This window comes from Populus alba, chromosome 17 (assembly GCF_005239225.2).
Source record: "Populus alba chromosome 17, ASM523922v2, whole genome shotgun sequence".
Taxonomy (NCBI): domain Eukaryota; kingdom Viridiplantae; phylum Streptophyta; class Magnoliopsida; order Malpighiales; family Salicaceae; genus Populus; species Populus alba.
This window is the reverse complement of record NC_133300.1, coordinates 17086655-17106529: the sequence shown is the minus strand read 5'-3', so window position 1 is coordinate 17106529 and position 19875 is coordinate 17086655. Positions and strand designations below refer to the sequence as shown.

Sequence of the window (19875 nt, the reverse complement as noted above, 5' to 3'; positions counted from 1 at the left end):
CTTATGGATGGAAAATTCTTGATCAATGCTCTGTTTTTCCTTTTCTTGGTATTGATCTTGATTAGATTTCAAGCTCTCATGCTTGAATCCTTTCCAGTCAAGGTAGCATCAAGACATACCTGTGGAGGTGGACGTACAGGTTGTTCTTGTGCATGTGTCAACGGAGGAATAATTTTCTTGATTTCAATAGGGAAGCAGACGACCTCTTCCATTGAGGAATTGTTCGTCTGCCAGTGGAGATTCAGATTGAATGGTGTTCGCTGTGAAAGCAAAAAATCTGAATTCAGTGAACTTGATTGGGAAGGCGCTGTTCTATCGGCGCAATGTCTCTCTCGGAAAAATCATGAGAAAAAGAGATTCTAGCTAGGACTCGCACAAGAATCATCCAAGCATAATTCATTAGCCATTACTTGAAATTCTTGAAGAAAGCACAGCAAGATTGTTCAAAGAAAACAACAATTTCTGTTTTGATGGTAAGCTATCTAGAGGAGAATGAAAGTCCTTGCATTTTGATCACCACAGGCACCTGCAGCACACAAGAGATGATTAGTTCGCATGGAATACAATTAATTGATCGATCTTTATTGCCATGTATAATCCTGGCCTGAGTAATTAATATAATGGCTGAGCTCTCTACCTTCTGTTAAGAAAATGCTTTCATGTTTGTCTATGCATCCTAGTTCCAAGAAGAGTGTCTTTGATTCGATTCAGTTCAGCCACAACATCGCCAATGTCCATCCTCTCTCCTGGAAGTTCTACTGAACAAGCAACTCCCATCTTGATAATTGTCATCAAACATGCAAATATTTCATGAGGTCCAATATGGTACAGGTCCATTTCGTCAGAGGAATCGATGCTTCGGATTTCTCTCACAAGTAACGGATCCACGACTTCGACAATGCGGTCTGGCAGTGCCATTTTAGCATAGCTGTGAAGGTTCAGCCCATCTTTGAACATGCCATCTACAGGCCTCTTTCCTGTAAACATCTCCAACAATAGGATGCCATAGCTGTACACATCACCGTAAGTGGACACCTTGCCTCCGATACCATATTCTGCGATTTATATACATGGTTGTGTACAAAGTTATTTATGACCTTGAAGACTAGAACAAAGATTCAAAACACGGAGCATTTCTTAACATCCTAAATCCATCACGACGGAAAGCAATTTCACAACCAGTAAATAATGAAAAACCATGAATGTTACCTGGGGCTGCGTAGCCGATGGTGCCTTTCAAACCAACAGAGCTAGTTTGATTTGAAGCTTCTGAATGGAACCTCGCTAATCCAAAGTCTCCAACATGAGCAGTCATGTTAGTGTCTAGAAGAACATTGCTTGGCTTCAAATCGCAATGAATGATAGGCATTTGACAATCGTGATGCAAATAGTTCAGTGCGCTAGCCACATGAATTGCAATGTTTAACCTATGCGTGAGATCCAAAGCTTTTGGCTCGCTTGCCTCGTCTGATGTTTGAACTGGATGCAACCACTCTTCTAGACTTCCATTGACCATGAACTCGTAAACTAGAGCTTTAAAATCATTACCTTGGAAATCAATGCTGGAACATGTAGTCAATAACCTGACAAGATTCCGATGCCTGATGCTCTTCAAAGCTTCACATTCTGCCATAAAACTTTTGGAGGCTCCTTTACGTAGAAGGTTGAGAACTTTCACCGCAACGACTATGTTATCTGGTCCAAGAATTCCTTTGAAGACAGACCCAAAACTACCTTCACCAATTAAATTTGCTGAAGAGAACCCATCAGTTGCCCCGAGGAGATCTTGATAGGCTACTCTAGGAAATGAGGTCTCCAATGAAGGCTGAGAAGCAGCAGGCTTAGCTTTCTTCTTTCTGAAGCAATAGAAAAGCAAGAAAGAGACGATCAAGATCACTCCCAGAAAGCCACAAACACTTCCGATTATCCATATCAGCTTGGTCGGAGATTTCGAATTTGTTGGCTCACTGGATGGGCATCTGGTCAGATTTAACTGGGGTATTCCTCCACAAAGCTTCTTGTTTCCGAAAATAGAAATTGCACTTGTATTCTGAAAGGCTCCTTGGACTGGCACCAGTTGTTCACCTTCAAAGTCATTAAAAGAGACAGATCCAGACTCTCCAATAACTTAAAGTTCTCCAAGAACTCAGGAATTTGGCCTGTCAGGTTGTTGCAGGAGAGATTAAGTTCTTGAATTGCTCTCAGAGAACTCAAAGTGTTAGGGATTGGCCCTTGCAAAAAGTTTTCCTCCAAATGCAAACTTTCCAAACTCACACAACTACCAAGACTTTCAGGAATTTCTCCAGAAAGCCTGTTTTTAGAAACGTCCAGATATCCAAGATTCACCAACTTCTCCATTTCTATCGGAAGAGATCCTGTCAGCTCATTCTCCGATAGTACTAAGTACATTGATAACGATGGGATACTAACTAGTTCTTTTGGAATGGGACCACTCAAATTATTTTGCGAGAGAGCCAAGGACAATAACTTCTGCCAATTTCCCAGACTTGGTGGAATGCTTCCCTCTAAATTATTGAGTCTCATGTTAACTCTCCCTAAAGAAGTCATATTCCCCATTGAAGATGGGATCATCCCAGAGATTTTGTTTCCATTAAGAAATAAATCACTCAGCTTCTGTAGTTTCCCCATAGAACTTGGTATCATGCCAGTCAATTGATTTGTTTCCAACCCTAAAGCCACCAAGTTGACGAGGTTTCCAATTTCGGCTGGAATGCTCCCACGGATTTGATTCCTCGCAAATGTCATCGTCATGAGCTTTGTGGAGAAGTTGCTTACTATTTCAGGAAGCACCCCTCCAAAATTGTTATCACTTGTATCCAAATTCTTCAAACTAGTCATGTTATTTGCTAAAGGATAGACAAAATTCAAGTCATTATTTTCACCTTTTCCCAGACTATTATTACCAACACTCAAAACTTGCAAATCATGTGAGCTTGACAGTGGTGGAACTTTTCCATTGAAGTTGTTATTTCCAATTTGAAAAGAAAGGAGATTTGAGGCATTAGAGAAAGTTGCAGGAATTAGTCCACCGAATTGGTTAGTGTGGATATTAAACACTTGAAGGTTTGGAAGAGTTAGGCCCAAGGTATGAGGAAGACTCCCATAAAGCTGGTTAACTGGGAAAGATAGTAGAGTAAGAGAAGAGAGATTGAATATAGAAGGAGGAATCATGCCAGACAGATTATTTGCACCAAGCGAGAGTATATTCAATCGTTTCAATTGTCCCAAAACATTCGGAACACTTCCTTCCAAATTATTTATGGACCCATAAATTGCTTTCATAGCTGACAGATTTCCAAAAGAATATGGTATCTCGCCAACAAATTTATTGAGTTCAAAAGTCAGTACCTGCAACTTTGATAATAACCCAAGTTCTGCAGGAAGTTTGCCTGTCAAATTGCCTCTTATCTGGTTAACTGGAGGATTCGGAGGTTTGCACAACGCGAGATGTTGACAGGGATTCCACCATCGAACGTGTTGTTCCTGAGGACCAACTCCTCCAGACGAAACAAACGACCTAACTCCTGAGGGATATAAAGGCTTAAGCTATTATCTGCCAAGTTTAATATCCTGAGGAAACTCAAGTTGCCTGTGTGGGGAGATAGGCTGCCCACTAGCTGGTAAGAGTGCAGGTCAAGCTCCACAACCCTTTGATGGCGGCGTCCACAAGTAACACCTGACCACTGGCAGAAGTGTGACGATTCATTCCACGAGCTTAGCTTACCAAGAGGGTCGCCGGTTATTTGAGCTTTAAAAGCCAGCAGGGAGAGTCTGTCGGTCTCATTTCCTCCATATACCGGGAAGGAAAAGGAAACGAGTAGATATATTTGCAAGAAGATTGGCCACAATATCATTTTGACGCTAATCTCCAGAGCTTTACTAGTACTGATTATTGAAGGTATTGTCAACAATATTGATATATGATGAACATGGAGGCTTGGAGCTGTAAATTGCTTACTTTTGTCTACAGATGCATGGTCACGAGGACACGGTAGTTAATGAAAAAGATAGAGCCGACAAGATGTTAAGATGCCAGCAAATGGGGGTCACATTTGGGACGTCCAATTTTGCAAGGCATTCATTCCACCAGTCCTTTTCTGGCACTGACCTTGATTAAAAAAATAATTTCTTGCCTTCCATTAAAAAAAAAGACTATATTTTTCAACCAAGGGTTTCATCACTTGGATCCACTGACATGGATCGTAGGAGTAGATGAGACGAGCTTGATTTTTGAAATTTTTTATTAATTCATTTACATGCGATTCAAATGGGTTGTAAAAAGGAAAAAATTGCGTGCTCCTCATGGCTCTCTGGACGTTGTAGTCAATGCAAATTTCTGGACCGTATCTTAATTAATTTCTTAATTCCTGGGAACAAAGACCAAGTCAAACCATCCTTGCCCAATATTATCTTGTTGCATTAAAACAAAAACATTAATTTACGTACATTTTTAGCACCAGCGATCGACCACAACTTGTTTTTTTTTTTTTTTTTTAAATAATGTAAATAAAGTTTTTTTTTCTTTTTTCCCTTTGAAGTTTGAACTGGAGCGTGTGAAAATAGAATTAAATTATTTATTGACACAAAGATCTCATAATTCAAGGTAAGGTTTTCTCATGTCTTCTTGAGATAAGAAATTAAAAGCTAGGATTGTTTAAGTTTTAAAAATTATATATTTATATAGCAGTTAATTGGAGAGAAAGAAATTAGAGTTTTCTTAAGCTCTCAAATTGCAACTAAATTATAATGTGAATAATAATAATCTTAAACCATGCAAAAATAACACATTAATTGTTTTAAATAGAGCACTTGAACTAGAGAACTCACAGCAAGTAAGGTTTTGAAACCCGACTATGAAAAGAATATAAAAATAACTATGAAACAATATTTTTTTTATCTAATTTGGGTATGATTAGAGTCAGCTGATTCACTGTAAAATCAGATTTATAAAATACACTTGTAAAATTCTAACTTAATCCAATCATGGAATTAAAAAATCATGGACATTTTTATTGAAAAAAAAATTGTTTAGTTTGTCCGGACTCAACCATATTATATATTCACTCCAATCTTGAGACATGTAAATCATTCTCCCCGGCGTATCTTTCCTTCAAAACAAGATGGCGCCGCCAAATTTAAGGCCTACAAGACATCCACTAATTAATTATAATTAAAATGTAGATAACCGGGACTAGAAGCAAGCTTCCTGTGGGATGTGTCCAGAAATTCTACGTTGCTTAGAAAGGTCACAAACTGGACCTGCTCAGGTCGATGGGATTAGAAGGTCCTCCTTGAAAAAAATACATGATGAAACTAGTGTATAGTTTTCTTCTGTTTTGATTGTTGTTATTAAAATTAATCCGGGGCTTATGATGAGATATTCCATATAAAAATATTGTATTAAAATTTATGATGAATAAACCAATATAAAAATGTTGTGTTAAAGAATTTATGATGAAATTCATGATGAGATGATCCCCCCAGAAAGATGTTAGGAATTTATAATGAATTGGATTAGATATAAAGGATATTTATAGTGAATGATATTTCTGACTAAGGCTTGAATTTGAGGACAAGTAATTTTTCCAACCTCTAGAAACTAATGCAAGAGATAGACATTCTCTTAGTTAATCTCGTGTTTTTTTATTTTTTATTTTTTTTATTTTGTATTATTATGTGTTTTTTATTTGAATGGAATAATTTTTATAGTTTATTTTTTTATTTAGTATTAGTAGGGTTTTCTAGTTGTTTTATATATATATATATAAAAAGTTTATAATAGCTTTTTGACAAATAAAGACTTAAATGAATAAAAATTAAGTATTTTTATAATCTAGTGTTTTTTATGTTTAAAGATTTTGATTTATAAGAACCTTGTTATCTTTCTCTTTTATGTGCGAGAGGGGGGTTGCAAGAGACTATTTAAATTTCAAAGAACAAAAATATGAACGTCAGAAAAAAATGATTTGTTTTTATTTCTGCAGCTGCTTTTTATATATCCAACATACATTTTTGAAGGATAAAAAGGCATAAAATGTTCATACGTATACGGCACCGTTTTTTGTTGGGACCGCATCACAATTTTTTTACTCAGGCTATATATTAATCATTATTGTTTGGATTTTGGCAATAAAGTTGATGAAGTAGGAAATGAGTGAATAAACAACAAAAGAAATTTTGATACACGTAATGGATTGTACTCGAGGAATTTTTCTTGTGTTTATTCCATGAAAATGAATGTAAGAAATTAGATGATAATTCAAGATTTTAGATTCAAAATAATTTAATTATGAACTAGTTTAATTACCATGCTATATTGCAAACTTCTATCTCATCCAATGAATAGTGAAACTATGCATTAAAAATAAAAATTTTGGTATATGTACGTAAGCCAGTTTATTTAATTTATATAAAATGCTCACAATGATACATGAATGAAAAAAAATATTTTTATAACAAAATAATTTTTTTCTTCTTCTACAAGAAACTATTAATAATAGTGTTGGGACAATTCCTTTTCTTCTTTTTTCCTCTGGATCTTTCAAAAAGTTTCTCTTGCTAAAACATAAACTAATTTTATGAATATCCAACGACGATTAAAAAAAAAAGAAAGAGATCTAGTGGGAAAAAAAATGTAGAAGATAAATGGATTGCAAAAAGAAAAAAAAAAAAGAAAAAAGGCAAAAAAAAAAAGACCATTAAAGACACATCAAATCTTCAATTACAACCTTCGCATACTATCATATAGAATCTTAACAAAATAAACTTGTTGACCATAAAAAATCATTTTTTAATATCTCAGTGAGCCACACGCATCATTCAAAGTCAGCAAATTTTTTTTTATCCTTCTCTTTTATCTATTTGGGCTTGCAAGTCCAATTTCAAAACATATTACATTGCCTAACATTGCAATCCAAGCGAGGCCCAAATTCAAATCAAATTAACCCAATGTTTTTCGTTACCACTACGAGCCTTAAGTTAGACCACATCTAATAACAGGCAGGTCCACAAGGAAGTGTTAGAAACAAAAACGCCCCAAGCCCATGTAAACATTAATCCAATATTAGCGGGCCCAAAGCCTAAGTATTTAATGGTCTCATTCTCTAAAGGCAGCCCAGCAACAAAAGATCAAGTGAATATTTGAATTAGAGAAGAAATAATACCATGAAGTGAAAGAATCTTCTTCTTGTTAGACCAGCCCGGTTTGAAATCTAACTTATTGAATAATCAAGTTAATTTAGAAGTAACTGTGTCATTTCGGTAAATTATTTTGTTCAAAACTACGTTGTTTCAATTTATTTTTGTTAAAATTATCCTGTCACATCAACTTATAGAACTACACAAATTTATCTAGCTTAATGTGCAAAACAATTCAAAATGAAACTCTACTTAAATTTAGAATTGATCCAATAAATAATGAAACCAGATGAATAATAGTCAAACTTTGATCGCACCAAAGATAGATTTAGCTTGGGTATCGGATTTAAATGGGGTTTGGATAAAAATTAAATTTTTTTATTTAAACTTAATTTTTTTTAGTGTTTTTATGTTTTTAAGTATTGATATTAAAAAAATAATTAATATCACACCGAAGAAGAAGAAGTACTCTTGTTTACAGAAACGTTGGTCTTATTGTCTAGAATTGAAACACATCGAGCCTTGACAATGTACTGTAACATGATAATTAAAAGGAATTCCAGTCCCATAAGATGAATATTGATTGTTACATGTATAGTAAATTGTAATGAAATGAAATATAAAGTAGCAGAAGAAGGTGGAAATGAGAGTAATTCGTTTCTTTTTCAATGATTCATCACATTAAATGATCTACCAGCTGTATGGAGGAGAAAGCCGCAATTTATTCCAGTTCTGTGAATTCATCTGACGATTGTGAGACTCAAGCTACTGCGCTTCTTGAAACGTGATGATTGTTTCAAGTTTTGTTTCTCGTAGCCGTCCGGTTTATTTCTTGCAGGCTTGATCATCCAACGATTTGACGATTTGAGCTTTTGTTAGTATCTTCATCGTTGTCATCATCATCAGCATCAAGAAATGCACCTAGTGGTGAAAATGGTGGTCGGTCCCTGAGGACAGCTGCATGGGCCATGAAGATGGCAATCTAGCCAGCTAAGTGACCAATTCTGCGTTGGTTTCTAGTGACCATTATATGTGTACACAAAATTTTCAAGTGTCATTTTGCATTGAATACTCTAATAGGGATTTCTCTAATGAAAAGATTGCAATATGCTGCGGCTCTAATTTTGAAAAAAATCAATAATTCAAGTTATAATCTCGATTAACTAAATAAATTGGTTTTATTTAAAAAAAATTATATATATATATATATATATATATATATATATATATATATATATATATATATATATATATATAGCAACATGATATATCATAGGTAACAAAAAAGCTTTTATCTAGAAATAGAAAGATAATGTTATTTAATTTTTAGTTAACTCGAACTAACACGGTAGATATATAACATAGATATTAAATGCTAAATTAATCTAAATTAATTTAATAATTCATATACTAAATCATAAAATCAGGATAATTTAATAAAAAAATTTAAAAAAAAATCACAAAATTAAGTTAAACGTATTTAAAGTAAATCGTTGAACAAGTTAATGTTGCCAACTAGCTGCGAAAGGCTTTGCATTCGCAAGCTCTGCTTTTGGTAATGGGTGCCTCCACAAAAACTTAAATATTTACATCAAAGATTGTTATGGTAAGCCATGTTTATTGACTTAAAACCCCATGTTGGGGCAAAACTAGAAGAAGTCAAGTGAGGTACCACAGATTCCCTCTTGAGGTCTATTTTTTTATATAGAGCTGAGGTACAAGGTAGGAATCTTCATTGCGCGCAGTATACTGCCTGTAAGGTAGCTGTCAGGATGGTTCTGAGAGCTGGGATCCACACGGCTGTTCTAAACATTGGCATGTGTATTAGTTTTCTCGAGAAGGAAAACACAGAGGCTGACGATACCATGTTTAACCATTGCAGAGAATGACAAAAACTGATGAGCATTTGGAGGAGACGAAGCAGAATTGAAGTGTTTACGCCATGAACAAGAGATTATATAAAAAAGGGACGAGCATGAACCAAGGGTACATGTCTTTGTTTATGACACACAGCATGTGCCATGATCAAGCTCTTCCCATGGCTCCCCCCCTCCAACTCATGCATGTCTCCATCTCTTTCGGGTCTGAATGCTGTCGACGTAGCTCATACAGTAGGCTTTCTTGACAACTAGCTAGCTAGCTAGTTGCCAAGCAGGCAAGAAAAAATGGAAAACAACAAACAAATAAAAACGACACTTGCTGCTGTTCTTTCTGTATGGAAAAGAGATGAAGCCGAGACAATGGACCCAGTTTGGGAAACATTTCCTTTAGAAAAGAAACATTTAAAGAGACTCGAACAAGATTAAATTACCATTTTCTTACATCATAGCCGAGCTTATAATTCTGCCTCCATAAACATTTGAAGTGAATACTACCTAAGTATCTATTGGTAATAATTTAAGGAAGATCACTATGAAGTGAATTGGCGAGCTGTTGCTGGTTTGAATCAAAATGAGCAACGACATTCCTTTCTTCGTTCTCGTGGGCTGCTAGTTATCAGAGAAAATGCAGAGTTGTTAACAAAAAGGAAGAAGTAAACGAAATAGCAAGCTGGGAAGGGATGTTTATGTTACTGAAATTCATCTTGAAATCAGTAATTACAATTATTTGTTAATAATTTTTGAATCCAAGCAAGAACAATTAACCAACTCATCATGTTCTCCCCAACCGAAAACAACTAGACACCATAGAAACATACCCACAAACTTAAATAATCTCTTCTTGTATAAAATGAAAGAAGAAACCAAAAATAAAATTATTTACAGCATGTGTCATGAGCAAATACCAAAAGCAATGGTTACCTGTCATTTTGTGCTCCAGAACCATGTGCCTTGAATTTTATCATCTTTTGGTCCCTCAACCCCCTCCACCTTTCAATCTCTTTGTCTTCATGGCAATCTTTTCAAAGGGTAAATCAAGTAAACAAAAATATTTAAGTAAAGAAAAGAAAAACATCAAGCCACTAAAAAAACAGAATTTAAATTTAGGCTGAAAGTGGTTTTTAATTAAAGCACATATTTGGTAAGTCACTTCTTCATGTTCTTCTTATCTTTTCCATTGAAGAAGATTGAACCTAAACCAAATAGATTCCCTGATGGAACATTCAGAACTGGACTGACTCGAACACCATTTCCATAAGGTCCATAGTTCTTCTTCAACGGAGGCTTCTGGTAATTCTTCGTAAACGACGATTGTGATGACTTGAAAAATGCTTGTTTATTTTGCTTATGGTTAGTGTCTTTCGTTAATGGTGCTCGCTTACTTCTTGGTGTTGAACCAGCAGAGTCGCTTCGCGATAAGAGTGGCAAATGACACAAACTTTTTCCATAACCACTAGCACAATTCAAGCTACTACTCCTCTTGAAACTCCAGAAAGATTTTGAACTTTGCTTTTGATCTTCTGCTTCATAATTACTCGAACTCTTCATTTCTTTCAAGCGGTCTTTCTTCAGACTATCATTGCTCGAAACATCATCTTGTAGGACTTGTCTTGAGGGCACAGACGAATCCATTTGTTTAGCAGAAGCAGTCTTTTTCTTGATTTCAGTGGGAAGAATTTTTCCATCAGAGAAAAGCTCGTCTGCTGACGATGAGTCGAAACTCTTTCGGACGGCGCAGAAGTCGAAATCAATGTTACCTAATGAACCTGATCGAAGAGGGAGGCGTTGTTCAAAAGGAACAACATCCGGTACGCAAAGATCATGAGAAAATGAAATTCTTGGACTAACACCAGCAGAACTTTCTGGACAGAGTTCAATTGCCATTTCTTGATTTACCCTTCCAAGAAAACAAGAAAATCATTCAAAAACAATAGCAATAACTGCAACCATATCAAGAATAAATATAACCAAAGGTCTGATAGAAAAAGACAGCCAGCCAAACTTTGAGGTCGTTTCTTGTTAAGAAAGAAAAGAAGCATTCAAATTTGGAACCTAACAAAAGCTACATTTAAAGTTCATCACAAAATTGAAGACTTTGGTATCTAAGAATTAGCAGGTGAGCACTAACAGAGGGTTATCAACAAAAAGAAGTGAAGATAAGGAAATGGAAACTGAAACCAAGAAGAAATAAGCCAAGAAATAAAGGAGCAGCTGATTTTAGATAGAGATGGTGACTGAGTCTATTGTTTGAAGGTGGGATAGTAGAGATAACAAGAAGACGTCTATCTAGAGAGATTTTAGCACCAATAACCAGACCTGATGGTGTTTATTGGAGAAAATAATAGCTTGCTACTAGCATGAAACAGGTACGCATGTTTCCTTTGACGTGGGGGGAGATACTTAGAAAGTTATGGTCACTAATTTGCAATCCCTTATATATATATATATTGATCAGTCTATTGTTAACAAGGAATTATTGCTTGCCGCTTGGTTAGGATGTCTTGGAAGCCCTACATGTATGGTGTCAAGGGCCGAACCACCACCACCACCTCCAAGACAGCTTTGAGCAAAATAACGTAATCTAAAAAAAAAGAGGGTTGTCAGTGATAGATTAGTGGTTGATTGTTGGTGCTTGGATCACTGAGAGAAAAAAAATAAGGATTAAGTGATTTAGAGATTTTGATTTTTTCCTCTGCTGTGCTGTGTGAAAGTCGATAAAAAAAGATGAAGAAAAGCGTGTAAACTGTTTTGCATTTGTTCTGTGTGTAATAGGTCAATAATTGCTTGACTTTTGAAATGTTTTAATAATTCATTTAAATGCGTTTCAAATGGGTTATAAAAAAGGGAAAAATTGCGTGCTCCTCGTGGCTCTCTTGACGTGGTCGTCAATGCAAATTTCTGGAGCATATCTTAATTAATTTCTTAATTCTTGAGAACAAAGTCCAAGTCAAACCATCCTTGCCCATTATCTCGTTGCATTAAAACAAAAACATTAATTTATGCACATTTTTAGCACCAGTGATCGACCATAACTTGTTTTAAAAATTATAGCAGTAAATTGTAGAGAAAGAAATTAGAGTTTCTTAAGCTCTAAAATTGCAACTAAATTATAATGTGAATATATAATAATAATCTTAAACCATACAAAAATAACATACTAATTGTTTTAAATAGAGCACTTAAATTAGAGAACTCACAGCAAGTAAGATTTTGAAACCCAAACTATGAAAAGAACATAAAAATAACTATAAAACAATATTTTTATATCTAATTTGAGTATGATTAGAGTCAGCTGATTTACTATAAAATCAGATTTATAAAATACACTTGAAATTTTTTTAAAATACACTCATGAAATTAAAAAATCACGGACATTTTTATTGAAAAAAAATAATGTTTAGTTTGTCCGGACTCAATCATTATATTATATGGATTTCATGCTGGCTGGTGAAAAAACATTTTTGATAATAGAAAAATAAAAAATGAAAAGGTTGTCGGTGGTGAATTGGTGATTGATTGTTGGAATTTGAATGACGGAAAGAAGGAAAATAAAGATTTAGTGATTTAGAGATTTTGATTTTTTTTGTGCTGTATTGGGTGAAAGTCAATAAAGAAAGATGAAGAAAAAACGTGTTAATTGTTTTGCTTTTATTTTGTGTATAATAGGTCAATAATCGCTTGACCACCGGAACCGGAAGGAATAGAATAATATTTCCACTCCAATCATTCTCCCCGGCATCTCTTTCCCGCAAAACAAGTTGGCGCGAATTTTAAGGCCCACAAGACATCCACTAATTAATTATTATTAAAATGTAGATAACCGGGACTAGAAACAAGCTCCTTGTGGGATGTTTCAAGAAATTCTACCCCCAGTATCTCCTTTTAATTACGGTGTTTTTGTCTTTAAAAGTTTTGGATTGTAACAAATTTTGTTGTTCCTTGCTCTTATCTGTATCAGCTGGTAATAAAATTCAACGTTTCTTGACGGTTTTTGTTAGTGATCATAAAATAATGTGTATCATAACTTATTGATTTATGATGGTAGTTGTTGTGTTTTATTTAATAACGATGGTCATACAAAATCACAAAATTGGATTTAGTCAGGTAAAAAAAAATAAAAAGATTCTTTTAAAAATAAAAAACCATGAAACTAGTGTGTAGTTTTCATGTGCTATTGTTGTTGTTATTGAAATTAATCCTAGTAGTGAGATTCATGATGAGACATCCCACGTAAAAGTGTTGTGTTATGAATCAATGATGAAACAATCTATAAAAAGATGTTGTGTTAGAAATTTACGATGAGATGACCTATGCAAATATATTGTGTTAAGGCTTCATGATAAGGTCATTCCCATCAAAATATTAAAAACCTACAATAAATTGGATTAGATATAAAAAGATATTCATGATGGATAATATTTCTTTACTAGAGTTCCATCCAACATGAAGAGATTGATGCATGAGATATACATTCTTCTTAGTTAACCTCGTGTTTTTTATTTTTATTTTTTATTTTGTATTATTATGTGTTTTTTTATTTGAATGGAATAATTTTTTATAGTTTATTTTTTTTATTTAGTATTATTAGGGTTTTCTAGTTTTTTTTGTATATATATAAAGGGTTATAATATATTTTTGATAAGTGAAGACTTAAAAACCCACAAAACTTAACATCCAATAACTAAATGTCAAATAATAAACTTAACACAATATGATTTTTAAGATAATATAATTGGTATTAGAAAATTAAATGTATGTTTTCGAATGGTAAAATATATATTAAATTGAAAAAAAAACAACAAAAGTGAAAATTTAATTTTGTACTTAAAAACATTCTTATAATTTTTAAGATAATAAGAAATTAAATTAAAAGAATTAAAAAAACTAGATGATAATAATTATTCAATATCGTTAAATTTAAAATTTGGTTTTCCTTTTTATTATTATTGTTTTTAATTTATGCAGTTGCGAATTCGCAGGAGATAATAAAATCAGGCTCCTTTTTTAACAAATGGATCTTGACGTCCTCGATTCAAGAGCCGAAGCCCAGCACTCAAGCATCGAGGCAGTTTTAGGTCCACAACAAGAAGTGTGCAAGTTCTTTTTCTTTTTTTGAACACCAGCGCCGCGCCTAATAAACAAAACACTCAAGACTCAGTTCACAAGACCAGAGGAATAAAGGGTTTCATCACTTGGATCCACTGACATGGATCGTAGGAGTAGATGAGACGAGCTTGATTTTTGAAATTTTTTATTAATTCATTTACATGCGATTCAAATGGGTTGTAAAAAGGAAAAAATTGCGTGCTCCTCATGGCTCTCTGGACGTTGTAGTCAATGCAAATTTCTGGACCGTATCTTAATTAATTTCTTAATTCCTGGGAACAAAGACCAAGTCAAACCATCCTTGCCCAATATTATCTTGTTGCATTAAAACAAAAACATTAATTTACGTACATTTTTAGCACCAGCGATCGACCACAACTTGTTTTTTTTTTTTTTTTTTAAATAATGTAAATAAAGTTTTTTTTTTCTTTTTTTCCCTTTGAAGTTTGAACTGGAGCGTGTGAAAATAGAATTAAATTATTTATTGACACAAAGATCTCATAATTCAAGGTAAGGTTTTCTCATGTCTTCTTGAGATAAGAAATTAAAAGCTAGGATTGTTTAAGTTTTAAAAATTATATATTTATATAGCAGTTAATTGGAGAGAAAGAAATTAGAGTTTCTTAAGCTCTCAAATTGCAACTAAATTATAATGTGAATAATAATAATCTTAAACCATGCAAAAATAACACATTAATGTTTTAAATAGAGCACTTGAACTAGAGAACTCACAGCAAGTAAGGTTTGAAACCCGACTATGAAAAGAATATAAAAATAACTATGAAACAATATTTTTTTTATCTAATTTGGGTATGATTAGAGTCAGCTGATTCACTGTAAAATCAGATTTATAAAATACACTTGTAAAATTCTAACTTAATCCAATCATGGAATTAAAAAATCATGGACATTTTTATTGAAAAAAAAAATTGTTTAGTTTGTCCGGACTCAACCATATTATATATTCACTCCAATCTTGAGACATGTAAATCATTCTCCCCGGCGTATCTTTCCTTCAAAACAAGATGGCGCCGCCAAATTTAAGGCCTACAAGACATCCACTAATTAATTATAATTAAAATGTAGATAACCGGGACTAGAAGCAAGCTTCCTGTGGGATGTGTCCAGAAATTCTACGTTGCTTAGAAAAGGTCACAAAACTGGACCTGCTCAGGTCGATGGGATTAGAAGGTCCTCCTTGAAAAAAATACATGATGAAACTAGTGTATAGTTTTCTTCTGTTTTGATTGTTGTTATTAAAATTAATCCGGGGCTTATGATGAGATATTCCATATAAAAATATTGTATTAAAAATTTATGATGAATAAACCAATATAAAAATGTTGTGTTAAAGAATTTATGATGAAATTCATGATGAGATGATCCCCCAGAAAGATGTTAGGAATTTATAATGAATTGGATTAGATATAAAAGGATATTTATAGTGAATGATATTTTCTGACTAAGGCTTGAATTTGAGGACAAGTAATTCTTTCCAACCTCTAGAAACTAATGCAAGAGATAGACATTCTTCTTAGTTAATCTCGTGTTTTTTTATTTTTATTTTTTTTATTTTGTATTATTATGTGTTTTTTTTATTTGAATGGAATAATTTTTATAGTTTATTTTTTTATTTAGTATTAGTAGGGTTTTCTAGTTGTTTACATATATATATATATATAAAAAGTTTATAATAGCTTTTTGACAAATAAAGACTTAAATGAATAAAAATTAAGTATTTATAATCTAGTGTTTTCTTATGTTTTAAAGATTTTGATTTATAAGAACCTTGTTATCTTTCTCTTTTATGTGCGAGAGGGGGGTTGCAAGAGACTATTTAAATTTCAAAGAACAAAAATATGAACGTCAGAAAAAAATGATTTGTTTTTATTTCTGCAGCTGCTTTTTTATATATCCAACATACATTTTTGAAGGATAAAAAGGCATAAAATGTTCATACGTATACGGCACCGTTTTTTGTTGGGACCGCATCACAATTTTTTTACTCAGGCTATATTATTAATCATTATTGTTTGGATTTTGGCAATAAAGTTGATGAATAGGAAATGAGTGAATAAAACAACAAAAGAATTTTGATACACGTAATGGATTGTACTCGAGGAATTTTTCTTGTGTTTATTCCATGAAAATGAATGTAAGAAATTAGATGATAATTCAAGATTTTAGATTCAAAATAATTTAATTATGAACTAGTTTAATTACCATGCTATATTGCAAACTTCTATCTCATCCAATGAATAGTGAAACTATGCATTAAAAATAAAAATTTTGGTATATGTACGTAAGCCAGTTTATTTAATTTATATAAATGCTCACAATGATACATGAATGAAAAAAAAATATTTTTATAACAAAATAATTTTTTTCTTCTTCTACAAGAAACTATTAATAATAGTGTTGGGACAATTCCTTTTCTTCTTTTTTCCTCTGGATCTTTCAAAAAAGTTTCTCTTGCTAAAACATAAACTAATTTTATGAATATCCAACGACGATTAAAAAAAAAGAAAGAGATCTAGTGGGAAAAAAAAAATGTAGAAGATAAATGGATTGCAAAAAAGAAAAAAAAAGAAAAAGGCAAAAAAAAAAAAAGACATTAAAGACACATCAAATCTTCAATTACAACCTTCGCATACTATCATATAGAATCTTAACAAAAATAAACTTGTTGACCATAAAAAATCATTTTTTAATATCTCAGTGAGCCACACGCATCATTCAAAGTCAGCAAATTTTTTTTTATCCTTCTCTTTTATCTATTTGGGCTTGCAAGTCCAATTTCAAAAACATATTACATTGCTAACATTGCAATCCAAGCGAGGCCCAAATTCAAATCAAATTAACCCAATGTTTTTCGTTACCACTACGAGCCTTAAGTTAGACCACATCTAATAACAGGCAGGTCCACAAGGAAGTGTTAGAAACAAAAACGCCCCAAGCCCATGTAAACATTAATCCAATATTAGCGGGCCCAAAGCCTAAGTATTTAATGGTCTCATTCTCTAAGGCAGCCAGCAACAAAAGATCAAGTGAATATTTGAATTAGAGAAGAAATAATACCATGAAGTGAAAGAATCTTCTTCTTGTTAGACCAGCCCGGTTTGAAATCTAACTTATTGAATAATCAAGTTAATTTAGAAGTAACTGTGTCATTTCGGTAAATTATTTTGTTCAAAACTACGTTGTTTCAATTTATTTTTGTTAAAATTATCCTGTCACATCAACTTATAGAACTACACAAATTTATCTAGCTTAATGTGCAAAACAATTCAAAATGAAACTCTACTTAAATTAGAATTGATCCAATAAATAATGAAACCAGATGAATAATAGTCAAACTTTGATCGCACCAAAGATAGATTTAGCTTGGTATCGGATTTTAAATGGGGTTTGGATAAAAATTAAATTTTTTTATTTAAACTTAATTTTTTTTAGTGTTTTTATGTTTTTAAGTATTGATATTAAAAATAATTAATATCACACCGAAGAAGAAGAAGTACTCTTGTTTACAGAAACGTTGGTCTTATTGTCTAGAATTGAAACACATCGAGCCTTGACAATGTACTGTAACATGATAATTAAAAGGAATTCCAGTCCCATAAGATGAATATTGATTGTTACATGTATAGTAAATTGTAATGAAATGAAATATAAAGTAGCAGAAGAAGGTGGAAATGAGAGTAATTCGTTTCTTTTTCAATGATTCATCACATTAAATGATCTACCAGCTGTATGGAGGAGAAAGCCGCAACTTATTCCAGTTCTGTGAATTCATCTGACGATTGTGAGACTCAAGCTACTGCGCTTCTTGAAACGTGATGATTGTTTCAAGTTTTGTTTCTCGTAGCCGTCCGGTTTATTTCTTGCAGGCTTGATCATCCAACGATTTGACGATTTGAGCTTTTGTTAGTATCTTCATCGTTGTCATCATCATCAGCATCAAGAAATGCACCTAGTGGTGAAAATGGTGGTCGGTCCCTGAGGACAGCTGCATGGGCCATGAAGATGGCAATCTAGCCAGCTAAGTGACCAATTCTGCGTTGGTTTCTAGTGACCATTAGATGTGTACACAAAATTTTCAAGTGTCATTTTGCATTGAATACTCTAATAGGGATTTCTCTAATGAAAAGATTGCAATATGCTGCGGCTCTAATTTTGAAAAAAAATCAATAATTCAAGTTATAATCTCGATTAACTAAATAAATTGGCTTTTATTTAAAAAAATTATATATATATATATATATATATATTATATATATAATATATATATATAGCAACATGATATATCATAGTAACAAAAGCTTTTATCTAGAAATAGAAAGATAATGTTATTTAATTTTTAGTTAACTCGAACTAACACGGTAGATATATAACATAGATATTAAATGCTAAATTAATCTAAATTAATTTAATAATTCATATACTAAATCATAAAATCAGGATAATTTAATAAAAAAATTTAAAAAAAAATCACAAAATTAAGTTAAACGTATTTAAAGTAAATCGTTGAACAAGTTAATGTTGCCAACTAGCTGCGAAAGGCTTTGCATTCGCAAGCTCTGCTTTTGGTAATGGGTGCTCCCACAAAAACTTAAATATTTACATCAAAGATTGTTATGGTAGCCATGTTTATTGACTTAAAACCCCATGTTGGGCAAAACTAGAAGTCAAGTGAGGTACCACAGATTCCCTCTTGAGGTCTATTTTTTTATATAGAGCTGAGGTACAAGGTAGGAATCTTCATTGCGCGCAGTATACTGCCTGTAAGGTAGCTGTCAGGATGGTTCTGAGAGCTGGGATCCACACGGCTGTTCTAAACATTGGCATGTGTATTAGTTTTCTCGAGAAGGAAACACAGAGGCTGACGATACCATGTTTAACCATTGCAAGACATGACAAAAACTGATGAGCATTTGGAGGAGACGAAGCAGAATTGAAGTGTTTACGCCATGAACAAGAGATTATATAAAAAAAGGGACGAGCATGAACCAAGGGTACATGTCTTTGTTTATGACACACAGCATGTGCCATGATCAAGCTCTTCCCATGGCTCCCCCCCTCCAACTCATGCATGTCTCCATCTCTTTCGGGTCTGAATGCTGTCGACGTAGCTCATACAGTAGGCTTTCTTGACAACTAGCTAGCTAGCTAGTTGCCAAGCAGGCAAGAAAAAATGGAAAACAACAAACAAATAAAAACGACACTTGCTGCTGTTCTTTTCTGTATGGAAAAGAGATGAAGCCGAGACAATGGACCAGTTTGGAAACATTTCCTTTAGAAAAGAAACATTTAAAGAGACTCGAACAAGATTAAATTACCATTTTCTTACATCATAGCCGAGCTTATAATTCTGCCTCCATAAACATTTGAAGTGAATACTACCTAAGTATCTATTGGTAATAATTTAAGGAAGATCACTATGAAGTGAATTGGCGAGCTGTTGCTGGTTTGAATCAAAATGAGCAACGACATTCCTTTCTTCGTTCTCGTGGGCTGCTAGTTATCAGAGAAAATGCAGAGTTGTTAACAAAAAGGAAGAAGTAAACGAAATAGCAAGCTGGGAAGGGATGTTTATGTTACTGAAATTCATCTTGAAATCAGTAATTACAATTATTTGTTAATAATTTTTGAATCCAAGCAAGAACAATTAACCAACTCATCATGTTCTCCCCAACCGAAAACAACTAGACACCATAGAAACATACCCACAAAC

General features: G+C 33.2%; 1 protein-coding gene and 1 pseudogene across 1 annotated transcript; both read right to left on the bottom strand.

Annotated features, from left to right (window-relative positions):
• Positions 1 to 333: 333 nt before the first annotated feature.
• On the bottom strand, positions 334 to 3455 carry LOC118029727 (uncharacterized; annotated as a pseudogene).
• Positions 3456 to 9864: 6409 nt separating this feature from the next.
• On the bottom strand, positions 9865 to 11570 carry LOC118029728 (uncharacterized). Its single transcript, XM_035033643.2, has 2 exons — positions 11553 to 11570; positions 9865 to 10935 (listed from the first exon to the last, which is right to left on the bottom strand). Coding segments are annotated over exons 1-2 (753 nt in total). The 5' UTR covers positions 11555 to 11570; the 3' UTR covers positions 9865 to 10184.
• Positions 11571 to 19875: the final 8305 nt, after the last annotated feature.